This window comes from Protopterus annectens, chromosome 3.part1 (genome assembly GCF_019279795.1).
Source record: "Protopterus annectens isolate FY-2018-M chromosome 3.part1, PAN1.0, whole genome shotgun sequence".
Taxonomy (NCBI): domain Eukaryota; kingdom Metazoa; phylum Chordata; order Ceratodontiformes; family Protopteridae; genus Protopterus; species Protopterus annectens.
In genome coordinates, this window is record NC_056732.1 from 1,650,863,950 (window position 1) to 1,650,888,688 (window position 24,739).

Sequence of the window (24,739 nt, forward strand, 5' to 3'; positions counted from 1 at the left end):
ACAGAAGAATAGGCACCGGTAATAAACAACAACATAGACAAAAATCTCTCAATTGTCTCAACAGTAGCTAAAGACACTATGTAGCTAAAATCAGCCATGGAATAAAACCAGAAGAATCTGAAAACAGTGAAAAAAATCTTTCACCTAATGAACAACTCACCTGCAATAAAGTAGAAACATAACTATTAACATGCTAGAAAATAAAGCAGACAAATTCAAAAACAAACAGGCTCACAAAAGAACAGATCAAAGAGAGTGAAAGCTATGGCTGCTTGGAATTCCAGAGAAAATAGAAGATATGAAGATGACATGTTTCTTTTGAAAAATATTGCACAACCTGAAGAACTATCACAAACGGAATGAGAAATGATAAATAAAGCAGGGAGACAATGTGACAAAGGAGGATGGCTGTACCCTGCTTTGTGTAAAATCCACAACTTTACAATAAAAAAATGGCTCTTAAACAACTGGAAAAGAACAACAATAATCTTACATTGTGTATCCATAATAAAAATTGCTTTGGACTTCTGATCTAGTCTGATTGCAAAGGGGAAATAATTTGATGAGTCAGAAATGAAATGAGACCACGAGGAATCCACTCGGTAAAATATACTCAGTTACCCTTATTTTCCAGTGACAAAGCTAGTAATTTAATCTATATGGAAATGGAAGCTTTTTGAAGAAATTCTGGTTGGCCTGAAAGGGAAGATACCTGAATGAGCATATAAAGTGGCAGGGATAGTACACAGATAACTGCTACTGGCAGCTTGACAAAACAGCAGACAGAGCCATAGAGAACTGCTGAAAGACTAGATTGACTGCGTCATAAAAGCTGGGAATATGAAAGATAATTTCATGACAGGAAAATAAGCCAGCTTCCTCCAGGAAAAACAATTGAAGAGGGAATAGGGATGTCTGAAAGAAACTGACAAATATGAGAAACAATGGCATATGACCAGGACATCATTGTCCAACATTTCTAAGCTCACATCTCCTTCTTAATCTCCAGTTCTTCTTTAAATTATTTTCTGAAATATTTATTTTTAAATGCAAGTATAAAAGTAAATTTAGAGTATAGAAGGTCTGTAATGCATGCTGAGGGTGACAGAAGCTGGAAGAGAGAAGGATCCATGGAAGAAGAATACAGCAAACTTGTCAAATTCTACCAGGGATTGCACAAATCTAAGTCAATTTGAGATGGTGTGAAGCTAAACACACTCTGGTAGTGGTAAATTGCATTAAAAGAGGATATGGATATTTTGGAGGGTGGACTAATTAGGTAACTTAGAAAAGGCAATTAGGAAAATGAAGGTTAGAATGTAACAGATAAATATATATTTCATAGGTTCATAAGCTGTTACTAGACTGATGCCCATTATGGTCCTTACAAGCCTAGCTGTGCATCCCCAGCCACTGAGGTCCCAAGTATCATACGGGGTGGCATGCATGTAAGTATCCAGGTAGCTAAGGATTTGTGTGGGGGGGTGTTCGCTAGAATAATACTTTTCTTATTGACAGCCTCTGTCCATAAAGGACATGGGGCCAGACCGGGGTAAATTTATAATTTCCCACCCAGCTGTCAAGATTTTGTTTGAATAGAGTCGGGGATGAACTCTGTTTTACATGTTGGGGAGCATATTCAATAGTGTGGGGTCCTTTGGGGCACATATCTGTCTCTCCAGCACATTCTGTCTATGTGACAAGCAAAGTTCAGATCCCTGGATCCAGTATTTCTGGTGCTGTTTGTTTTGCACATGTACAGCAGATCCATAAGGAGAGGGTCTAAGGAAGCCCTGTAAGCCAGGCAAAGATCCCATCTCAGCAGCCTGTAGGTGATTGAATACAAAGACAGAGCCTTTAGGTAATCAGTGTAGGACAGGGTAGAGTATTCATGCCCTGAATTCTCCTCATGGGAAATCATTATAGGCATTACAACTGTTGCAAGTATCTGGTTAGAAACATGCCAAAGGGGGCATTGCATTCAATGATAGGTTTGATAAGGGTAGAGTACAGTGGTATTGTAACTTTCTTGGACCTTGATGCCATACGCTTACCTGTTAAATGGGTGATATAAAATGATTTTCTTATTATCTTAGCTACATGTTGGTCAAAGGCCAGATGCTATCTACATATGTTCCCAGATCCCTTACTATTGGGTCGACCCTTAGGGGTGTTTTATTGATGGATTAATTAGCTTGTGTTGAAAGCTTCCCAAAGGGCATTCTAATGCATTTTTGGCACTGAGTTTTAGGCCATCGCTTTGGCATCAGTCATTTGTCTGTGTTAAACCCACTAGCAAGATGCTTGTGTCTTGGGGCCAATCTATAATAGCTCACAATTTATAGTCATCTGTGAACTTTGTGAGCTGAAGGCCTTTAACATTAGCCTTGACTTCTGAGAATTAGATGATAAACAGGAGAGGGACCAGTACGGAGCCCTGGGATACTCCAGTGGTGACAGGTCTGTTTTGGTGGAGGTGGTCTCACCAATCCTGACTTCTTGGGTCCTGTCTGTGAGCCAGCTTGCAATCCAGAGAGTTATGTAAGGGTTTATGCCTAGCTCAGAGAGCTCATCAACAATGCCTGAGTGCATTATTGTATCAAATGCCTTAACCAGGTCAAGATATGTAGTATGCACTGTTACCCTCGTCCATTGCCTTGGGTATTCTCTCAAAGAAGGCCACAGGTTAAGTAGGCATGACCTTCCATTAACAAAGCCAAATTGGGATGGGTCACTTCCACGATAATTCATTCCATGGCTTTGCATATTAGGCTTGTTTGACTGATGGGTGTGTAGTTTTCTTGTTTGGTTGATGATCCACCCTTGAAGAGGGGAATGACTGTTGTGATCCCCCATTCACTTGGAATGTAGCATGTTTCAAGGCTGTAGTTGAAGAATGCCTGAAGTGATCCTGATAGGTCATGTTTCAGACTGTTCAGGATGTGATTCGGGATGTTTCAGACTGTTTGGAAGCAAACTGGGATGTTGTTGGGGACCCATGGAGGTGGTGTTCTGGGCTTTTGTGAGTGATGCCAACATCTGCTCCCTGCTAAAAGCTGGGGGAAGTATGTTGGAGAGGATTTTACCTGGTAGAGCTGGGGGAGTGGAGAGGTAAAGTTTGAGCTGAATTTATTAGCCAGTAAATTTAGTTTGTCACCCTGATCAATGTAGATGGTACCATTCACCACAAGTGCAACACAATGTTGTTTGTTACATCTAAGGTTCTGGACGTAGCTAAAGAAGGCCTTCTGATTTTTCGTGGCCTACAAGGCTATCTTGACCTCATAGCTGACCTTGTTGGACTGATTTAGACCTTGTAGTTTCTTGTTTAGTTGTATAAGAGAGCACATTTGTTTAAGGGAGTTGATTTTCCTGATTTTGGCCATGAGTTTTTTTTTTCCCTATATACCCTGTTTAGGTGAGGATTCCACCAGTGGATTTGTTTTTAGTGGTTGTTTTGGGTTTATTTCTAGTTAGTATGTCAGTCTCTATGCAGCCATTCACATGTTTACATAGTAACTGCGAATAATTCTGCTTGGGTAGCTGTGATCACGCAGTTGGGAGAGCCTTGAATTTTGACAGACTGTCACTTATTAGGATGTGGTTTGCTTTGAATAGTTCCTAACTGTTACTGGTTTAGCTGGATTTTCTGGGTTGATTTTTACTTAAACTGAGACATGAGACAGCTTTGTGATCTGGCCTTATTAGTGAGCACATGACATGGGGGACAAATTTGCAATGCTGTCCCATGTTGGCCATTATCAAATCCAATATGTCTGATCCTCTGGTTGGAACATGCACTATCTATTCCAAGATGTTTGGGTTAATAAAGTCCAAAAAGCATTGTGCCTGTGAGTTTTAGGCAGTGTACGTTTCCCAGCCTATTGAGGGGTAGTTAAAGTCACCCATGACTAGGGTGTTTGGTTGGATGATGAGCACCTCTAGTAAGTTTAGGTAAGAGTTATGAGACTTTAGTGGCATAGATGGTGACCTGTAACTAGCCATAATATGGTAAGGGACCTTACCTATGGTGACCTGCATGTGGATGAGCTCCATGGTATCATTCTATTTAAAAAAACTGGAGGTATATTTGTTAGTAGACTATAGTGCCTTCCCCATTTGGAACAATACCAGTCTGTGCTGTTTTTGGTCTAAATGTGGAGAAAACACTGTAGTGGTGCATGTCCAGAGTATTTTCTATGTCTTTAAACCGTGTTTCTGTCATGACACAGATGTCTACATTCTTCAGAGTAAGGGGACTTGAATGTTTAGGCTCTGAGCATTGAGGAGTAATGCCTTAAGGTTGCTTGTAGACTTTTTCACTGTGTTGGTAGTTTTGCCTTTTTTGGCATTGCCTAAAAAGGGCTCTAAGGGAGTGGATAGTATTTTAGCCAATATCCAAAAGCCTAGGAGGGACAGGTGCAACCCATCCTTGCAAAGCAATGTGGTGTTTTGACCATGTTCTCCCACACTGACAGATATTGGGTCCTCCTGGAGTGACTCCAAAAACTATTAAAATTATTAAAATCGATCATTTTATGTTCATATTGTGGCATCTTGGTGAAGGTAGAATGCTGCTGGATGCAAGGCCCATATCTATCTGTGACACATATTCCAAGAAATCCATTACATCTCTTTCCATATAGTCCAGTGAGATATGCCTCAAGTCATCTACACCCACATGGAGTACGATAGACTCATATTGGTACCTGGGTTGCAATGAGCGCATGTATGATATTGTGGATCCAGATAGGCAACTAACTGTTATCTTGTCCTTGTTCAACCTGGTGAGTAGGACATCTGTGTGCTTCATAATGGAGTTAACAATGACAAGAGTATTAGGTAAACTGTATGCTTGACTTATGGGCTTTGCACTTGGGAGAACCATGTGAGATGTTTGGTGTTGCTTTTGGTGTGTGCTTTTTTGATTGCTGAGGAGCAGTGTCACCATTAGGTGACTTGGAGGTGCTGGAGATTTGGAAAGGTATTTTAAGTGCTTCATCATAAGACAATCTGTGTGTGGTAAACAGTATGCGTGAGGGATGTAGTGCAGGTATTCCTGACAACCTCATTAGTATGAGAGATTTTTGCCTCCAAGTAATTTGTGTATTTACATCTCTCACATACTGTGTTATTTTCTTTAATGATTAACTGGTTGTCTGAGAATATGAGACAACTGCTACATTGTCTTTGCCCAAATATACCAAGCTGGCCACAGAGACATTTGGAAACTGCATATCCATGTTGTCTTGTCCTGTAATAGGGCTGGCTGTTTAGCATTAAGGATTGGGTTTTAACAGGGGTCTGCTAGGGTCGTGTCTGCGGTTAAAGCAGAATATTACATAATACTAAGATATGGTAGTGCTATTAGTGCATAAGCTAAGGTTGTTTCTGCACAATGCCACACTGTTTAACAGGTTTCAGATCTAACCCTAACTTTATAGGTACATTTTACTGACTAGGAGTTTGCTACTATATAGGGCACTGCTAGCCATTACAGCCCAGTGGGCAGCTCCACACAGATAAATAAAACATAAAGACTGATTCCTATGCCCTCTAACCAATAAATAACCACACTTTGAGCTTACAGAAGTGTTTCCCAACTCAGAGAGTCCAGGTAAAAAAGCATCTCTCAAGTACAGATTAAGCAACAAGCAGCTTCCAAACAGCTAAGTCCCTGGCTAATTTGCCCTTCTGCATTGAGATCTGAAGGCACTCAGAGTAGAAAAGCCAACAAACAGAGAAATTGCTATTTTTTTTGCCACAAAATTAAATAAATGCTTTAAAAAATACTCAAAAATATTAGTGATGATCACTGTATAAAGCAAGTGCAAGTGCAGTTAATCAAGAAAATATCCTTACTGGGGCCAATAGCCTAATAACCTCTTATGATCTTATGATCCTATGATCTTAATTTGGATGGCTCTGGATGAACAGAGTCTTGCAATTTGCCTGATTTACAGTAGAGAAAAAAGTTTGCAAACTGACTCCTGTGCCCTCTTGCCAATAAAAAAACACACTTTGAGCCCAGGAAAACACCTTCTGCCACAATACATCTATCTCTGGAACCTGTTAATGTACAAGCACAGCAAGAACATCTCTCAAGTACAGATTAAACAACTAGAAGTGTTTCTCAGCTCAAAGACACCAGTAAACACTTTCTGCCACAAGATGTCTGCTCCTAGAATTTCTTAATGTAAAAGCACAACAAAAGCAAAATCAGCTCTCAAGTGCAGATTAAATTATAAATAAGTACCAAACAACTAAATGCCTAGCTAATTTGCCCTTCTGGAAATATATTTGAAGGCACACATACTTCAAAAGCCAACAAACAAAGACGTGAATGTTGTTGGTTGTCTTTCGGTTAGGGATCGCCACAGCGGAACTCCGGTCCGCTAATGATTGGCAGTTGGTTTTTATGGTATCAAGTTGCCAGCCCGACGCCCAACCTCCAACAAAGGCACGCCCATTCAAAGCATGTCTTTCGAACGCCCACCCGACCGCAGGGAGGACATGCAGACTCCACACAGAAGGCACCCCCAACCCAATTGCTGAAAAGAATTAAATAAAAGCTTTAAAAATGTTCAAAAATAGTAGTGATCACTGTATAAAGCTGGTTCAAGTATGGTTATTTAAAAAATACTTTTTATCTTAGCTTGGATATCTTTGGATGCAGCTGAAACACTGAAAAAGTGTTGCAGAGTTCTCTGTAAGTGAATGTTTTATAGCTAGTCCAGAGGTATTCCCAGCACTTTAGGCTTAGTGAACAGTATCATAAAAGAAGAGCCTTGAAGGAGAGATAATAGTAAATAATATGATGATAGGAGGTAGAATTCATTTTGGAGATATGGAGAGAGCATCATTAGCTTAGATTAAGCTAGACAAACAGAAGTATAGAGAAATTAGAGAAATTTGAAGAGAGGCGATGAGGAGGAATAGAGGATTGTGATGCAATATTTCTTTAGTTTGGAATAGTTAAACATTGTAGGCAGATTCCCAGTAGAGTATTATAAATTGTTGCAGAAAGAAAAGTATCAGACTTGGAAATGACATTCAATAGATGCACAGATGAAAAACACCCCTAGTTCAATGAGACATTTAGTTGTAGTCCTTCTCTCCAGAGTAAACAAAGAGAAAACAGACCCATGGGCCTTCAGGTCCATTTCTTAGATAAATGCAGATTGATGACCTGTGATTCACAATTAGAATGAACAGTCCCTTAAATGCAGTGTGTGTGTGTGATGTTACTCATCTGCAGTCCTAACTGTAGCATTACTCCAGTGAATGACACAGTCTCAAGGCTGCAGATGAGAAGCATAATGCAGAATCCCTTTATGAGACATTGTTTTATGCCACTGTAATTTGCCAGCACTCCACGTTAGCTCTTTGGTCCACAGTTATGCAAAAGAACAATCAAGTTAGGTTACTGGTCCACAGTTTTGCAAAGGAACAATCCAGTTAGCTCTTTGGTCCATAGTTATGCAAAGGAACAATCAAGTTAGCTCATTGGTCCACAGTTATGCAAATAAACAATTTATAAACATTTCAGTCCCTCCTGCCATGACTGTGGATCAGGGTACACTAGTATATTATGCTAACATTGGAATTCTATGCTATGAATGGTTGTTTGGTTGTGGTAATGATAAGTTTCTAGTGGTAGAGTAGAATGTGGTGGTTGTGGTAGCAAGTTTTCCATTTTATTTAGCTGTAGTGCTAATGCATTTCTTAGCTTTAGTATCTGAGCAACATGTCATCAGGAAAGGGAGGACAGTACATTCACAAGCACAACTCAAACTGTACACATGCAGTCCAAGTCTCATAATTTACTTCTTTGGGCTTGGATTGTGTGCAACTGGGGTAGTGTTTGTGAACTGCACATGGCCGGGGGGAGTCACTTCTGTGCATGTAGTCTAATGATTAAATAATTCAGATAGGACTGGTATACTCCCTTATCCCACTGTGTAAACATAGTCATGAATTCCAAAGGGCTGCATACCAGTCCTGCTTCAAAAAGCATGATGTTTATGAATAGTGCTCAAAAAGTCTACCCAACATCCAGTGAACAGACTGGAAAAGAGATTACCGAAGTTGACACAAGCAAGCCAGGCAGAGTTTGCAAAGAGAAAGCACTCTACATGTAAGTGGTGGTTCTTGCAGTGATTTATGGATGGAATCTAAAAGCCAGGGGTTACAAGGATATGAAGTAACTTATTTTGATATAAATAAAGCCTTTGATTCCATAAACAGGAAATTCTTACAAGTAATGGGAGGATACTGAATAGGACAACAATTCTGAAGACAAAGTCTGAAGATGGGTGGAGGTACTGTACCACAGCCCACCGATACAAGATTTAGTCAGAGGGTAAGTCAGATGAGATAAAACTAGAAAGAGAAACAAGGCAGGGTTGTCTTGTCAAGTATATTTATATTAGGAATGGAGGTACCAGTCAGGAGAAAAAGCCTGCCTTTGGGGAAAAGAAGAATCTAATAAGGGGTGGGCAGCATTTTTTTCTTATTTTCCATAGGTTTGTGTGTGTATACTAGGCTAATAACCACTGAGGCCTTTATAAACCTAGCCATGCAACCCAAATGTATCCCATTGGATATTTTTTCTTAAAGGTTATTTTAAGGGATGTTTATTAGTTAAGACATGATTTAACAGTTAATTCTGTCCATCAGAGACATAGGTGTCAAACTGGGGTGAAATCCAGGTTATGCTTGAATGGGGTTAGGGAAGGGCTCTGCTTCACATGGAATGGAATCGTAGTCCAAAGAATGAGCATTCTCTGAGATACATACCTGTCCCTCCAGCGTGTCCTATTTCAATTGCAAAGATATTTTAAATCCTTGGATCTGGTAGTTCTGATGCTGTTCATTTTGCAGATATGTAAAAGGTCCATCAGGGTGGGATCCAAGTTAGCCTTCTATGCCAAGCATAACTTGCCACTCAGCAGTCTGAATGGAACAGGCAGCTAGGGACAGGGCTTTGGGGTAATCTGCAAAGGACATTGTGTTTATGCCCTGTATTATTTTTGTGATGAACCTGTGTGAATGTTCCAGTTGATGCATGTTCATGGTCAAGTACATATCGAAGGGAGCATTATACTCAATGATGTGTCTGACAAGGGCTGAGTATAGTGGCACAATGAATTCCCTGGAACTAGATGCCATACCTTTACTTATAAGTTGAGTGACCTAGAATGATTTTCTTACCATACTAGACACCTGTTGGTCAAAAGCCAGGTTACTATCTAAATGAGTCTCTAAATCCCAGACTACTGTGTCTACTTTTAGGGTATTTTTATATTGAGGTAATTTCCGGGGATGGCCAACTTCCCAAAAGTACTATTATGCATTTCTTAGCATTGAGTTTTAAGCTGTGACTTTGGCACCAGGTCAAGGAAGGCTTTATGCACCATTTTGCCTTCATCCGTTGCCATGAGGACCTTCTCAAAGAAGTTCATCAGGTTCAGCAGACATAACCTGCCTTTGACAAAACCAAATTGAGGTGGTTCCAGTCTGACAGTTTCCTATGTCATTGTTAATAATTTCCATGATAATTCTGTCCATGGCGTTGCATATGAGTCAGTATACTCTCGCACATGTTTAAGATCCTTGGCGATTTTAGGAATGAGTCAGAACTAGAATCCAGTCTCAAAAAGACAATTGCAATACTTTGGAGAAAACAGGAAAGAGCAGGGAGACCAGTAGAGATCCATGTTTAATATGTCTCAAAGCACGTGGAACTCCAAGTCTTGGGTGTGTTATAAGATATATCAGAAAAGAACTAAGAAAGACCAAAGGCAGAGATCAAGCAGCTCAGGGGGAAATGGAAGGGTAGAGCAAGTACATCCATGAATAGGGCTAACATAATAAACTTAATGAAAAGATTAGGAACAGAGAGAGACTGGATAAACAATTCACAAGGAAACAATGGGTATGGCTCCCAAATATGCAAAAAAGTATAAAATAATTAGGATTTTTGCTTGGAAGTGTTTGCACATGTATTTTTATAAAGCAGCAGACTCCAAATTGTTTTTCCTCAAGTAGATGTCAAATGTTGGAAATGTGGTGAGGAAGAAAGAGGTAATTGGGAATATATGTTTTTGGGAATGTATGAATGTATGGCAGACTTTAAAAATTCACTAGTACACTTTCAGAGATATTGAGTGAGCATATGTGCATAACCAGGGAAATTATTTTTTCTCCTGGGATACAGGATCTGAATTGTCTAGACATAGTAAGACTTCATTAAGTTTAATTCTGGTGGCTGTCAAAAAAAAGAACAATTACTAGAAAATGGAAATCAAAGTGTAAAACAACTTTATTTGAAGTATTGAATATTGTAATAGTCATAAAAGAACTGGAAGTGGGATATTTACAAAAGGGTAGGAGCAGATTACATAGAAAAATAATGGAATTGTGGGAGGAATATATACAGAATAAGGTTTTGGAGGAGGAGTGAGATTTAGGTAAGGTAGGAATTGATCAGTTTATGTAATATCGAACTGATCAATATACAAAAGAATATACATGATGCATAATGTTTGCAACTGGGAATACGTTAATATGGTTTGTTTTCTTTTATATAAATGTTATGTTTGCCTATGTCTTAAGTGATGGTTCAATAAAGGTGTCAAAAAGGAAACAATAAACATAATGATACCCTCTAGGCGAAGATATCTGAGAAGACATATCTTTCTCTAATTATCAAGTACATGAATATATAAAATGTCTAGCAATAGCACAGTCTAATTAGATTTGATGAAGTCTTACAAAGAAAGTGCTCATCATTCAATAAAAACTCAAACTACTAAAGATTTAGAGTGCAAGAGTCTTTATTCTACTGCAGAGCTATTATAAAACATTATAGGATTTTGAAGAGGAATTTCAGCCATTGCATAGAGAAACATAAGTCTAATTTCCAACAGTTGTTATAACAGTTAAATTCTAGGCAGTCCAGAAACAAATTTTCAAGAGCTTTTCCTTAATATCTGAGCACAAAAACTACAAGGGTGCAAAACAAGGGCCCAGTAAGTGTCATAACAACTCAATATAATATAATATAACATAATATAATATAATATAATATAATATAATATAATATAATATAATATAATATAATGTAATATAATATAATATAATAGCAAAATGCTGCAACAGTCATCATTATGGCCTAATAGGTTCTGGCTACCGCTGTATCATGACTAGTTTGCAATAAGATGTGGCCGACAATGGTTTAATACAATTAGATCCATCAGAAATAATTATCATGGCTACTTTCTTAAAGATCTGACCAAAGGTTTTTATAGCAGCTACTGTAACACCACTGACACTCATAATAACCCAAACCAACCTTTGATGGAATTTGCTAGTCCTGTGGTGTTCTCACACAGGGAAGCCCCAGGTTGCTGGTTACTGTTTCCCACTGTGGTTGGCAACCATTAGGAACCCTCTTGGGGGGGGGGGGGCACATTACAATTAAGGTATCCAAAGAATCTGCAGTGAGTTTATATGAGGGAAACTAGTAAGCAGAATACTGATTGAGGGGGAATGAAATATGGAACCTAGAATGGGAAAACAAAGAAGGAAAGTTAGAAAGGGAATATCTTGAAACAAATACATACTAGAGCAATTCCCTGATGGATATATAAAAGAAGCTCTAACTTCAACTGGCACATTGCGGGGCTTTAAGGGTCAAGCATAGCAGAAGAAAGAACCTATGGACAACGAAGAAGTCACTGGAAAAGAACTGGCAAAATGAGTGTTCAGACTGGGAAGTGAAAGGCATCAGAAAGGCAGGCCAGCTGAAAAAGGGTGTGGCTAATCCGTGTAGAGACAAGGAGAGAAAAGTACAGGAAGAATAAACGGGGATAAATACATAAGAAAGGCAAAAAATGGCTACAAGACTGATAGTTGCTAAAAGCATTGAACAAATGGATTAGAGAATTAAAGAAGAAAGATAATGGAATAAAGACAGAGTGCTGAGTCCCCCTCTAGAAAAGGCATGAGTAGAAGGTCAGAGAATGAGTGGTTTTATATATTAAAGCATTTTACAGAAGGAGAGAAAACACAGAATGGACTTCCAGAAAAAGAAATGCCATATAAGAGAATGGATTATATGGTCTGTGGGGAAATGGAGAGATAGGTTTTCAGCATCTGCCAGAGTCTGAGCAGTATAGGCCCAATGTTGTATCAGAAAATGGGGTTCATTTACAGATAGCTCTGAATGATCATTAAAATATACAGGCCTAAAAGATGGGAGCAGTTCATTTCAGTATACATGATGTGAGAAAGCAGCTAATCAAGGAACTGTGGAGTGTGGTGATAAAAGAGTTGGAAAGAGCTATGTGGGATCCAGCTGGAAAACTCATGGAAACCATGCCTTAGTGGTCCATACCAGACAACGGGTAAGAGCACAAACAGAAAGAGAAAGAGAAGACAAGTGTTCATATTAGTGGGAAGGGTGAAGAGTCATACCATAAAATATTTCAAAAGTTAAGAGATAAAATCATGAACTACAGTGTATCTAGACGGATGGAATTTTGGTGTCCTGGGCAGCATACCCTTCAGAGCCTCTCCTGGCTATCCCCTGCTGTCTTTAAGCAATCGCAAACGAGATTGCTTAGTAACAGCTTGCAAAATATCAAACCTTTTTAAGAACAATCTAACAGTTTACACAATATCAATAAATGATCACAATTGTGATCAGTTATAAATAGCTTCTAACCTGTCTGGCTGGCTGTCAAACTGTCCTTTTTAAAAAAAACAGAACATGTAGACAGTCAGTTTACAAGCTGTTTATTAAATAATCCTGATCATTCATAGGCTTATAAATTCATATGTTCTTACTAAGCTTTCAATTATTTGACAAGTTGCAAGCGGTCAAATTTTTGTTTAATCCCTCAGCACATTACAAACTGGCACCCAGGGCATGTGCCTCATTTGTTCCACCCTTGCTACATCACAGATGAGTTGGAATAGAGTTAGAGACTTCCACAACAAGATGACAACCAGATCTGAAGGGTAGGAGACATGGGCGTTAGGAAAGAGAGGTAACACAGGAGGGAGTGTAGCAAAGAGGGTTAGACAAAAGGAAGAGATGGGGCATGAGGTGAGACAGTTAGGGTGACAGGGAGGGAAGGGGAAAGAAAGGAATTAGAAACAATGACCTAAAAGCAAACTAATAAAAAGTCATGGGAAAAAGACTGACACTAAGTGAAAGGATGCATGTTTGGAGAAACAATGCACCAAACATGTGATTAGTTACAAATGCTACAATATAAAATATGCATCGTGTTAGCAATGATATGTATAAAGGTATATGTGAACAAAGTCGATTCCAATAAGTTGTAACAAAATAGTCAAATAGGTGCATCAGCTGAAATGTGTGTTTATGTAAAAGCCTTCTATTAATAAGAAAACTGCAATAAAATGATACAAAATAATATTTTACATTAGCCTTTCCTTCATCACCCTTAATTTCATAGTCAAATTAGTTAGTAATAGCATAAATGCATGCAAAAGTTTGAAAGGACTTGTGAGAATGAAAATGTATGCTTATGTACATACAGAATGTTATACGATGCAGATGCCTGGTTTTAGAATATACCTCCACGCAATTATGCTAATCTACTTTATTCTGTTAATTAATCAATATATGTACACAAGAAGATATTCTTAGTTGGATATCATTAACCTTCCCGCAAGAAACTATAATCCTAGGTGACTTCAATATTGACTGGAAGTGCATTAGTACTGACCATCCTTCTTCTCATATTAACCTACATGGCTTTTCTCAGACCATCACCTACCCAACTAGAATTAAAAATCCAACCAAAAAAGAGAGCACCTTGGATTGGATCCTTGTTAATAACTACCACCAACCTTATAAAGTAGGTATCTTCCCTGATGATGTCAGTGACCACTCTGACCTACATAATCAAGCAAAAGATTGATATCTCTCACCAAGCTTCATATAGGACTATACGGTCAAACAAACATTTTAACCAAAGGCTATTCCAAACTGAACTTAGCTCTTGTGATTGGTCTCCCCTAAAAATCCTCCCACTTGAAGAGGCTGTCAAACACTTTAACTCCAAATTCTTAAATATCCTTGACCAACATGCACCAAAGCGCACTATCAGAACTAGGTCAAAACCAGCCCCATGACTCTCTGAAGACACCAGACAAAAAATATTACTCAGAAATAAAGCCTGGACTAGGTGGAGAACTACCAAAAACATACCAGATCAACAAAGATTTAGACAAATGAGAAATGTGACGAAAAAAGCAATACTTACAGACAAAAAAAACTTTTACTGTAAAATGCAGCAAACACACCTAAACAATCCCCAAAGATTCTGGGCAAGTATCAATAGTCTGTTACACCCAGGTCACTGCAGTACTCCAACCCCAACTGTTGCTAATCATGAGGCTCCCAACCAAACTGCTAATGCCTTTAATACCTTCTTTACTGAAGCCATCCAATCTCTAGCCAGCCAGCTAACCCCTGACAGCTACAGCCTTCCTAAACCCGTTTCCAGCTCTCTTCCTACTTTCCTATTACAACCCATCTCTACTAATTTTATCTACAAACTCATTTTAAAACTTAAGCCTTGTACTCCTTCTGCTGACCAGATTCCAGCTCAATATCTGCAAAAAGCAGCTAAAGCAGTAGCTTATCCTATATCCATCCTAATAAACAGAACTATTAATGGGGGAACCATCCCAATCATCTGGAAAATCTCACACATTATCCCCCTACATAAAGGAGGCAACTCCAATGAATATTCTAACTATCGCCCTATAGCCCTACTATCCCCCTTAGCAAAAATAATGGAAAAATGCATTCATCATCAGCTTCTAGACCACTTACTACAGCACAACTTACTAGCATAAAGCCAACATGGCTTTAGACCATACCATAGTACCACTACAGCCCTCTTATCCTTCACTGACACCATTAACAGAAATCACAATAACAATGCTCTCTCTTCAGCTCTATTTATTGATCTTTCAAAAGCTTTCGATATGGTAAACCACACATTGCTTATAAATATTCTCAAATCACTTTCTCTTGACACTCTAGCTGTTCAATGGTTCGGCTCTTACCTGAACGACAGACAGCAAGCTGTTATGTGGGAAAATAATCTATCATCCCACTTGCCAGTTACGCTAGGTGTCCCCCAGGGCTCCATTCTAGGTCCTCTATTATTCTCTATTTTTATTAATGATCTCTGCAAAGCTACTACTCATGCAACCTGTATACAATATGCAGATGATTCAACAATAATCTGCACAGCCAAATCCTCATCTGAACTACAATCCCTAACTCAGAAAATGTTTAACATAGTAGAGTCATGGTTCTTAAAATGCTGCCTCCTCCTGAATCCTAAAAAAACTAAGCTACTGCTCTTTACCCCTACCCATAAGTATACACCTATAGATTTCTCTGTTACTTCTAATAATGGTACCCTCATATCCCCTGATGCTACCACCAAGCTCCTAGGAATTACTATAGACAACAACCTTAACTTCAACTCCCATATTAACAACACTATAAAAACAGTTAACAGAAAAATGGGCTCCCTATATAGAGTCAAATCCTTCCTCGCTCCTATAGAAAGATCTACTATTGCCCACTCACATCTAATCTCAACACTCCTTTATGCCTCACCAATCTATACTAATCTGTCAAAACATAATCCTCTCAAACTTGTTACCTCCTATAACAACATTGTCAGATTTGCCACTGGTAATCCCTTCAGAACCTATCACTGTGAGAATCTAAAACAACTAGGATGGCTTGAACTACAAAATCAGCTTCAATATAGCCAACTTACCATTGCTCATAAGATCCTCAACCAGCCTAACAATACTCCAATACTCTCAAACCTCATAACCCCCTATAAAAAATCTTACTAACTTATGATCATCAAATAAATTGTTAGTTAGCATAAGTAAGTCAAACAACATGGCAGGTGATTCTCTGTTCTCAAACACTACTGGGAAAAACTGGAACCTTCTACCTACTGAACTGACTTCTCTTCCTTCCGTACCCCTCTTCAAACAAAAACTGAAAATATTCCTCAGAACAAAATGGTTATGCCAATGCAGCAACCCTGACTAACCTATCACCTCTGCTATTCCCTCTACTCTCCCTAATTGAGTTTGTTCTTTACTGCATATGTAAGCAGAACTGTTATTCAGAAACTGCTATGATTGACTTTATGTGAATAGTGTGTTCTATATTTTGTAAATAGTTATTAACCATTGTGTTGTAAAATGTATTTCATCATTCTTCTATGTTAACTTTATTGTAACCTAAGCATTATTTTCATCTGTATTTGTCTTGGAACTTTTCTCCCCGGGCCTCGACTGAAAATGGACATATATCCAGTTAGACTAGCCCGGTCAACAAATATAAAATAAATAAATAAAAATAAAATCCAAATTATTAGACTGGATACAAAATATAATTGCTAACCATTTAAAAATTTCAGTATAACTTATCATTTCTTTTGTTAACTTAATAATTTTAGGACACATGGATTCAATCATTACAATATGCATTCTGCTTACTTTATAATAATCCTCAATCTAGTAACTATTCACATTTATTTTGTCATATAGGTAACAAATGTTTACTTTAGCCAATGATATTACACAATCACTTAAAAGATAGTAAGCAAATAATTTAATATACCAGATTGACTTGTTGAGCCCGTGTTGTATGAACTCTGTTAGAAAAATATGTGCTTAGACATATATAAACTGTTAGAAAAATATGTGCTTAGACATATATAAACTGTTAGGAAAATGTGTGCTTAGACATATATAAACTATTAGAAGAATATGTACTCAAACATATATGTAGTGCAAAGTTTGAAAACAGTATAATATGTAATGCATTTAATTCTATTTTACTAGAATGACTGTAGAAATAATCTTGCATGAAGTTATTTGAAGCTTAGCTGTAGTGTAGTTAAAACTCTGACCCTGACAGTAGCTAGCTCAGCAGGCTTATGTCTTTCAGCATTATTATCTGCAGGGTCAGAAAGAAATGAATATGTATGCATGTGTATCTTTCTTCCTTCCACCGAGAAGAATGGCCTTGTGAGCACTATCAGAGATAACATCCAGCTGGTGGACAGAGAGACAAAAAAATTAAGAAGACATTCATCCATTGTATTCGAACTAATCCAAGAGCCTTGAATTAGTTACATCCACGGAAAGACATTGTAACTGACCAGGTGCCTTACAAGGCTGTAATATTCTCATGGGAAAACTTTTTGAAAAAGCATTACATCAGCGTTTTCTTATGGACTATAGTGATGTAAAGGCCCTGTGACTGACCACGTCAGTAAGGTGGGCAAAAGCTGATTGTAAATGGTATATAATTGAAGGTATTTCCTGAATGTAATTAGTCAAAATTCTGTACATGTTATGTATGGTTTTTTGCCTCCTAATGTACATTAGATAAATGTTATTTTGAACCTCGAGCCTACTGTCTTACTGACTGTTATTTTGAAATGCCTAATGATTTTTACAGTCTGATTTTAACAATTTATTTAACAAACTCTGAAGTTGACTCAATCAAACTAAATTTCATTTAATACCGAAAGACATTGCAAGACAAAATTTTGAGGAAATATCCTTAGTCTGAATACTTCTTCTCTTTTATTAGCAAAGTATGGAATATTATCATAAAATTTATGAAAGGGTAACATGTTTCAACAATAACTAAATAATATATAGTTTCAAACCAGAGGTTTGTTCTTACTTTTAATTGATTGACTTTGGGCAGCATGACTGACTGCAAGTCAAAAGCTTAAGTAAGGAGTGACTTATTATTGAAGAGGGGTCTTCCAAATCAACCTCCACACCAACGTTGCTTCTTTTGCAATTTATGCACATGGACATTTAAACACCTTCAAAAACAGTTAAAGTGCTGTAGATATGATATGATTAATGTGGGTGACTAGTTTTATGTGGTGTATAAATGCCATATTTTCATAAATGTTTGCCATCATTTTGTAGCATAGTTGAAAATATATCTCTGTATGTAGGCCATTTAAATAATATGGATTGGAAAATACATGTTTTAATTTATTCTCATCTGTTCTTAGCCAATATCTAAAATTACTAACTACTTCTAATGAAGTTTCGATTGATTCTGATGAATCTGGAATTGAGGAAGCCAGTTTCACTAAAACAATGTCTAAGAGCAATAGATAACATTTAAGAAAATGAAGACTGATTGCCTTAAAAAGTGTGTGAAGCACTTGCATTTTACAAATCAAAAACAGAAGTGTTTGCTAAACTATTTATGCATTGTATTTAAGTTGTAACATGCAGCTTTAAAGTTTTAACATGAAACATTTATGTGAACTTTTTTCTGTCCCTATAGATCTCTTGTCCTTTGTTTTAACCAGACCTTTCCTCATTTACTTTCATATACCAGCTGATAGCAAATGCAGTAAAAACAAATTGCCTTCATAAATTAAATCTTTCAGTGCTACCTCAAGGTCACAGCAGTAGCAAGACACCTTACCTACCTTTTTACCTCCTGTTCTGAAACTACACTACTGAGAAAAGAGCACCCCAGCGAAAGTTATTTCATTTTTCTGGGGGGGGGGTCCTACTCCCTACTTCTTATTTATCTGGATGGTATGCATTCTGTATCTTCTTATTAATCCAAATGGTATGTATTCTGTATCTTCTTATTGATCCAGATGGTATGTATTCTGTATCTTTTTATTGATCCAGATGGTATGCATTCTGTATCTTCTTATTGATCCAGATGGTATGTATTCTGTATCTTTTTATTGACCCAGATGGTATGCATTCTGTATCTTCTTATTGATCCAGATGGTATGCATTCTGTATCTTCTTATTAATCCAGATGGTATGCATTCTGTATCTTCTTATTGATCCAGATGGTATGCATTCTGCATCTTCGTATTGATCCAGATGGTATGCATTCTGTATCTTCTTATTGATCCAGATGGTATGCATTCTGTATCTTCTTATTGATCCAGATGGTATGTATTCTGTATCTTTTTATTGACCCAGATGGTATGCATTCTGTATCTTCTTATTGATCCAGATGGTATGCATTCTGTATCTTCTTATTGATCTGGATGGTATGTATTCTGTATCTTTTTATTGATCCAGATGGTATGCATTCTGTATCATCTTATTCATCCGGATGGTATGCATTCTGTACCTTCTTAGTGATCTGGATGGTATGCATTCTTTATCTTATTATTGATCCAGATGTTATACATTCTGTATCTTCTTATTGATCCAAATGGTATGCATTCTGTATCTTCTTACTGACCTGGATTGTATGCATTCTGTATTTTCTTATTGATCCGGATGGTATGCATTCTGTATTCTTTATTTCTAAGTAGAATAGTTTGTCTGTCTAGTACTGGACTGCTTTCTAGGTATATACTATAGTGGCTGTTAATATCCTTATTCAGTGTAGAAGGTTAAAGCTCTGGCTTGTTATGCGGATTTCTGAGCAAAAGGTGTAAGGTTCAATCCTTTTGCCATGCCAGTGGGTAACTATGATTTGGGGTATTGTGGCTAGGCTAATTAAGGGACTGTGAGTCTAGTGGGTCTATCTGGCTAACAAATGGGTATTATTATTATTATTATTATTATTATTATTAATAGTGATAGTAATAGCAATGGTCTTCTGGATCATCAGCCTTGTATTGACCTGTGAACCTATGAATAGGTGGCATACATTCTGTATTTTCTATTTGCAAGTAGATTAGTTCACCTATTACTGAATTGTTTTCAAAGTATGTACTACAGTGGCACCATAAAATAATAAAATGTAATGTATTTAATCTGAAAAAATAAATACATAACCTCCTCCAGCAGCAGCATTAACTACTAAATAATGTATAGTTATGAATATTTCATACCTGCCATCGGATAAAGTTCATTAGTTTAGAACAAGATCCATTTACAAAGGGACCTTCGGTGGGTATGCAGGTATGGAGATTATGTAAAGCATGAGCAAACGCATATACTGCATTGTAAGTCCTATAAAATATATCCATGCGGTCTTCTTTTAGATAGGGATTATTTAAAAAGCTTATAGTTCCTGTCCCAGTACATATAGTTTTATCATTATTTCCTGTTAAATTTTGCTGAGAATTATACCACGTGCATCCAAGCAACTCTTTCCAAACATCTACAGTAAAAGGGTCATCTTGATTTTTTAATGGATGCAGAGCACTGAGAAAACCGATAAAACCTGGCATTCTTCCTGTTCTGAAGGAAAACCACAGAGTTCCAAGAATTAACTCAGCATGTTTAGAAACATTTACAAATTCCGGCCATTCCTGACCACCAACCCAGACTTTTCCTTTAAAATGTTTTCTTGATAATGCATCAAGAGTAGCACCAAAATTAGAACTAATAACCAAAATAACTTTAGAAGAAGATGATATTATATTTTCAGCCACCTGATCGAAATTAGACAAATACGTTTGGAACTCCACACAAATTCCGGCTTCATCAAGTACTGCCTTTAGCTTCTGACTGATTTGAATAGCAGTATCAAGCAAATCAGCTAAAATCCCAACCCAAGTCCATCCGAAGTGTTTTATCATTTGAACAACAGCAAGAAAATACTCCAAGCTACTAGCACGGGTTCGCAGAAAAGATGGATACAGGAACTTATCATTTAATAACAATGATAAGGAGTTGGAACTGATCTGAAAAAAGTAAGCAAAATATGTAATTGTGCTCCTAAATCAGTATTTGTAATTATTTTGTGTTTTGTTTTGAATGTTCTATATTATATGGTTGTAGAGCTGTTTTTTTAACATAAGAAACATCTTTATTAAATTATCAGTTATGACACGCAATCCAACTTTTATATAAATGAAAACAAACCATACTGACATATTTTTAGTTGCGAACATTAGATATAATTTATAATCTATCCAGTCATTGTCAGTCAAATATTACATAGCGCATTGAAGTCCTGCCTAGTTTTATATCTCATGGCTCCTCCAAAATGTTATTCTGCATGTATTTTTCCCACAATTCTCATTTTTGTCTATGTAATTTGCTCATTCCCTTTTCTAAGGATCACATTTCCAGTTGTTTTATTTATGTTACTATATTCACTACTTCTAGTACAGTTGGTTTAGACTTTGATTTCCATTTTCTAGTAATTGGTTTTTGACAGCCACCATAATTAGACTCAGCAAGGCCCTTCTATGTCTAGACAATTCCGATTCTGTATCATAGTCCAAAATAATAATTTCCTTAGTTATACCAATTTGCTCACCCAGCATTTCTGATAGAGTAGTCTGCAGGGAATTTTTAAAGTCTGCCAACTCATTACACTCCCAAAAATATGTTCCCAGTTATCTCTTTCTTCCCCATCACACCTCCAACATTTGCTATCTATCTGAGGAAAACTTCTTTGGAGTCGACTTGAGTTATAAAAATACCTATGTAAACACTTCAAAGTAAAGATCCTAAATCTTCTAGACTTTGTTGCATACTTGACAGTCATACATATATCCCCCATTGTTTCTTTGTGAATTGTTTATCCAATCTCTCTTCCCTATCCTTTCTAATCTCCTCTGATTAATTCTTATAGTTATCATGCAATATTTTATATGCTCTACTAAATATCCCTTTTTAACAGCAGCTTCTGTTCTAGATTCTATTAAACACTTTACCAGTGCTGGTCTTTCCCCTATTTCTTTCTCTTTACCTATACTCTGCTATCAATCATTGATATGTAAGGCAATCTCTAGCCTGGTAGTCCAAATAAATTATTGGCCTCTTCCCATTCTATTACCTTTCCCTCTCTAATTATTTGCTCCCAATACCTTGGTTCCTTTGCCAGTTTTCTCCAGTTAATTATAGCCTCCTCTTCTCTGTTGTCTGTATCCTTAATTGCAGTCACCCTATTGGCAGAAACTCCTTTCTCTGTTCCCATGTTGGGTAAATTCTTAAAATTCTTTCTGCTACTTTATGAGTATAATATTTTGTATGGTTATTGTTATTCTCCTTAAAGGATCTGCATCCAAAATACCAGTCTCTCCTTGTTTCTTGAGCTCCCCCCCCCGTTTCATCATCATACCTTTCCACTTTGAATTATAGCTTTCTGCTTGTGCTATGTATATGAGCCTTAACCATGTAGCTCTGAAATATCCCTTCTAAATTTCCACAGGAATACCATCTGTTCCTGGAGACTTCCCTGTAGATTGGTTATATATCACCATAGAAATCCCAATCCCAAACCACCTTGTTCTATTGAAAGGATCAGCTTATATCACTTGACTCTTGCCATCTTCCCCTACCAGATAAAATCCTTCAAGTCTTTATTAATTTCTATCCACTACTTCTCTGGTTGATAAAAAATATGCCTGACCAGTGTATAAAACTAAAGGGACTAAATAAATTTTGACTGCTTGTATCTTGCTATCCATATCCATAAAACAGAGCTTCTGGTTTCACAGTTTTTGCATTATCTTTTGTTTAGTCTCTTCACACATATCCTTAGCTGCCATAACAGAATCCTTTTTAATCCATACTCCTAAATACTTCATTTTATCATGTCCCCATAAATATGGGTATTGCTAAACGAATTTGTGTGTGGATACATAGTTTATGGCTATTGCCTTTGTTTTATCTTCATTAATTTTGTATCCCAAAAAGACCCGAAACTGTCTCCAAATGTTCCATAGCACTGAAATGTCATTTTCTGGTTTTATCAGATATAAAATAATATAATCTGCAAATAAAGCTAGCTTTTCTTTACTACCATACCAATTATATCCTAGAATTTCTGAGTTCCTTATTTTCTTTGCTAATGGTTCTAAATATAAAGCAAATAACAAAGGGGAAATAGGACATCCCTGCCTGGTTCCTCTGCTCAAACAGGACGTATCAGATGGGAACTCACCCACTTTAATTTTCACCTCTGATCCCTCATATATCCTCCTAATCAACCTTTTAATTGTATCATGGAATGCAAATGCTTCCATTGCCCTACTTATAAACTCACAAATTACTCTGTCAAATGGTTTCTCTGCATCAAGACTCACCAATAACAGTGGTATTTTCTTACATTCTGCTTCCCTCTCAACCATCATTGTTCTATAAATATTGTTGAATGTTTTCCTCCCCTACACAAGACCATATTAATCCATATCTATCAATCTTGGCATCACCTTTGCCATTCTTTTAGTCATCATAGACATAAACACTTTATAATCATGGTTTAGAATTAAAATGGATCTATATGAAGCTAGATCTGGGGGATCTTTACCCTCTTTAGGTATTACAGCTACCACAGCTTTCTTCTTGGATGTTGGTCCTTCTCCTCCTTTTAAAATACTGTTAAAACCTTCCAGATCATTATCATTTTCCCTCCTAGCTTCTAAATTTCCACAGGAATACCATCTGTTCCTGGAAACTTTCCTGTGGATTGGTTATATATCACCATATTTATCTCATGTCCTCCTATCCTAACTGTTGGTAAATGAGTCTCATCTACCTCTAGCCTTCTTCCATAAACATTTCCATTTGTACCTTTTTTGATTTCCATATTTCTCTGCTTTATACAGAGTTTCAGTACCTCTACAGGATCTCTGGTTATCTTCCTTGTTATCCTTAAACTTGGCAACAACCCTTTCTACTTTCTGTTGCTTTAGTCATTGTGCTAAAAGATTTTCTGCTCTGGAGTTATTTTAAAAAAACAATTGCTTAACAGCAGTCTTTATGTATTCATGGGTATTAATGAGGTAATCCCTTATTTTCTGTTTAGCATTCTGCAGTTGCTTCTATTCTAGTTCTGTGAGTTTCCCCCTATTCTGCAATACTTTAACCTTTGCCAGTCCCTCTAAATAATTCTATTTACTTCTTAACCATTTTACTCTCTTTCTATTATTTCCACCCTATTTTTAAACTCCACTTTAATTGTATCCCACTCCCTAGCTATATTTCAGAATACATTTCTATCTCCCCTAATTATTCCCAAATAAGTTCCACTACCCATTCCTTAAATTCCCCTCTTTTTAACAGATAGTTGGGAAAGCACCAGTGTCTCATTTTTATTTCATTATCCTGCATTTTTATTTTAGTTATTACTGCTACATGATCTGCAATAGCTATTGGATGTGTGTCAAAACTTTCAATTAAATGCACATGTTCCTGTGGAATATAATTTCTGTCTAGCCAAGCCCAGTTTTTGTATCTTGAAGAATAATATGTAAATTCACTCCAAACTCCTGCTACTGAATTCACATCTTCCATGTCAAATATTTCCATAAACTTCTTCAAAAATCTACCCCCTAGATACATCCTCATAGGCTCATAGCTTCATAGGTGAGTACTAGGTTAATGGTCCTAGAGTCAACACAAGCCTAGACCAGGAATATTCCCAGTCATCCTGTTGCTGGACATTAGTTTCCTGTGCCCCTATCAAGCAAGGCTGTTGAAAATGATCCCCAGGGTGAATTTCCTGTTACCTATCCACTCATCGAGATTTTTCTTGAAGAGGGCTAGTGAAGTGCTCTGCTTGACATGAATGGGGATTTTATTCCAGAGTATGAGATGTCTCTGGGTTAGAAACATGTCCCTCCAGCAGGTTTTGTTTATTGTGGTGATGAGGTTGAGGTCTTTGGAGTATGTGGTGTGGAGGGATTGAGACTTTTTCAGATGAAACATGTCTAGCAACACTGGGTAA

The 24,739-nt window shown here is 37.2% G+C and overlaps 1 protein-coding gene across 1 annotated transcript in view; it reads right to left on the reverse strand.

Moving 5' to 3' along the window:
• LOC122797828 (extracellular calcium-sensing receptor-like) overlaps positions 1–24,739 on the reverse strand; it is a 167,009-nt gene that overhangs the window by 66,585 nt on the left and 75,685 nt on the right. Inside the window, exon 5 of the mRNA XM_044066351.1 lies at positions 19,944–20,741. Coding sequence (XP_043922286.1) covers positions 19,944–20,741 — 798 coding nt within the window. The remainder of the gene's footprint in view (positions 1–19,943; positions 20,742–24,739) is intronic.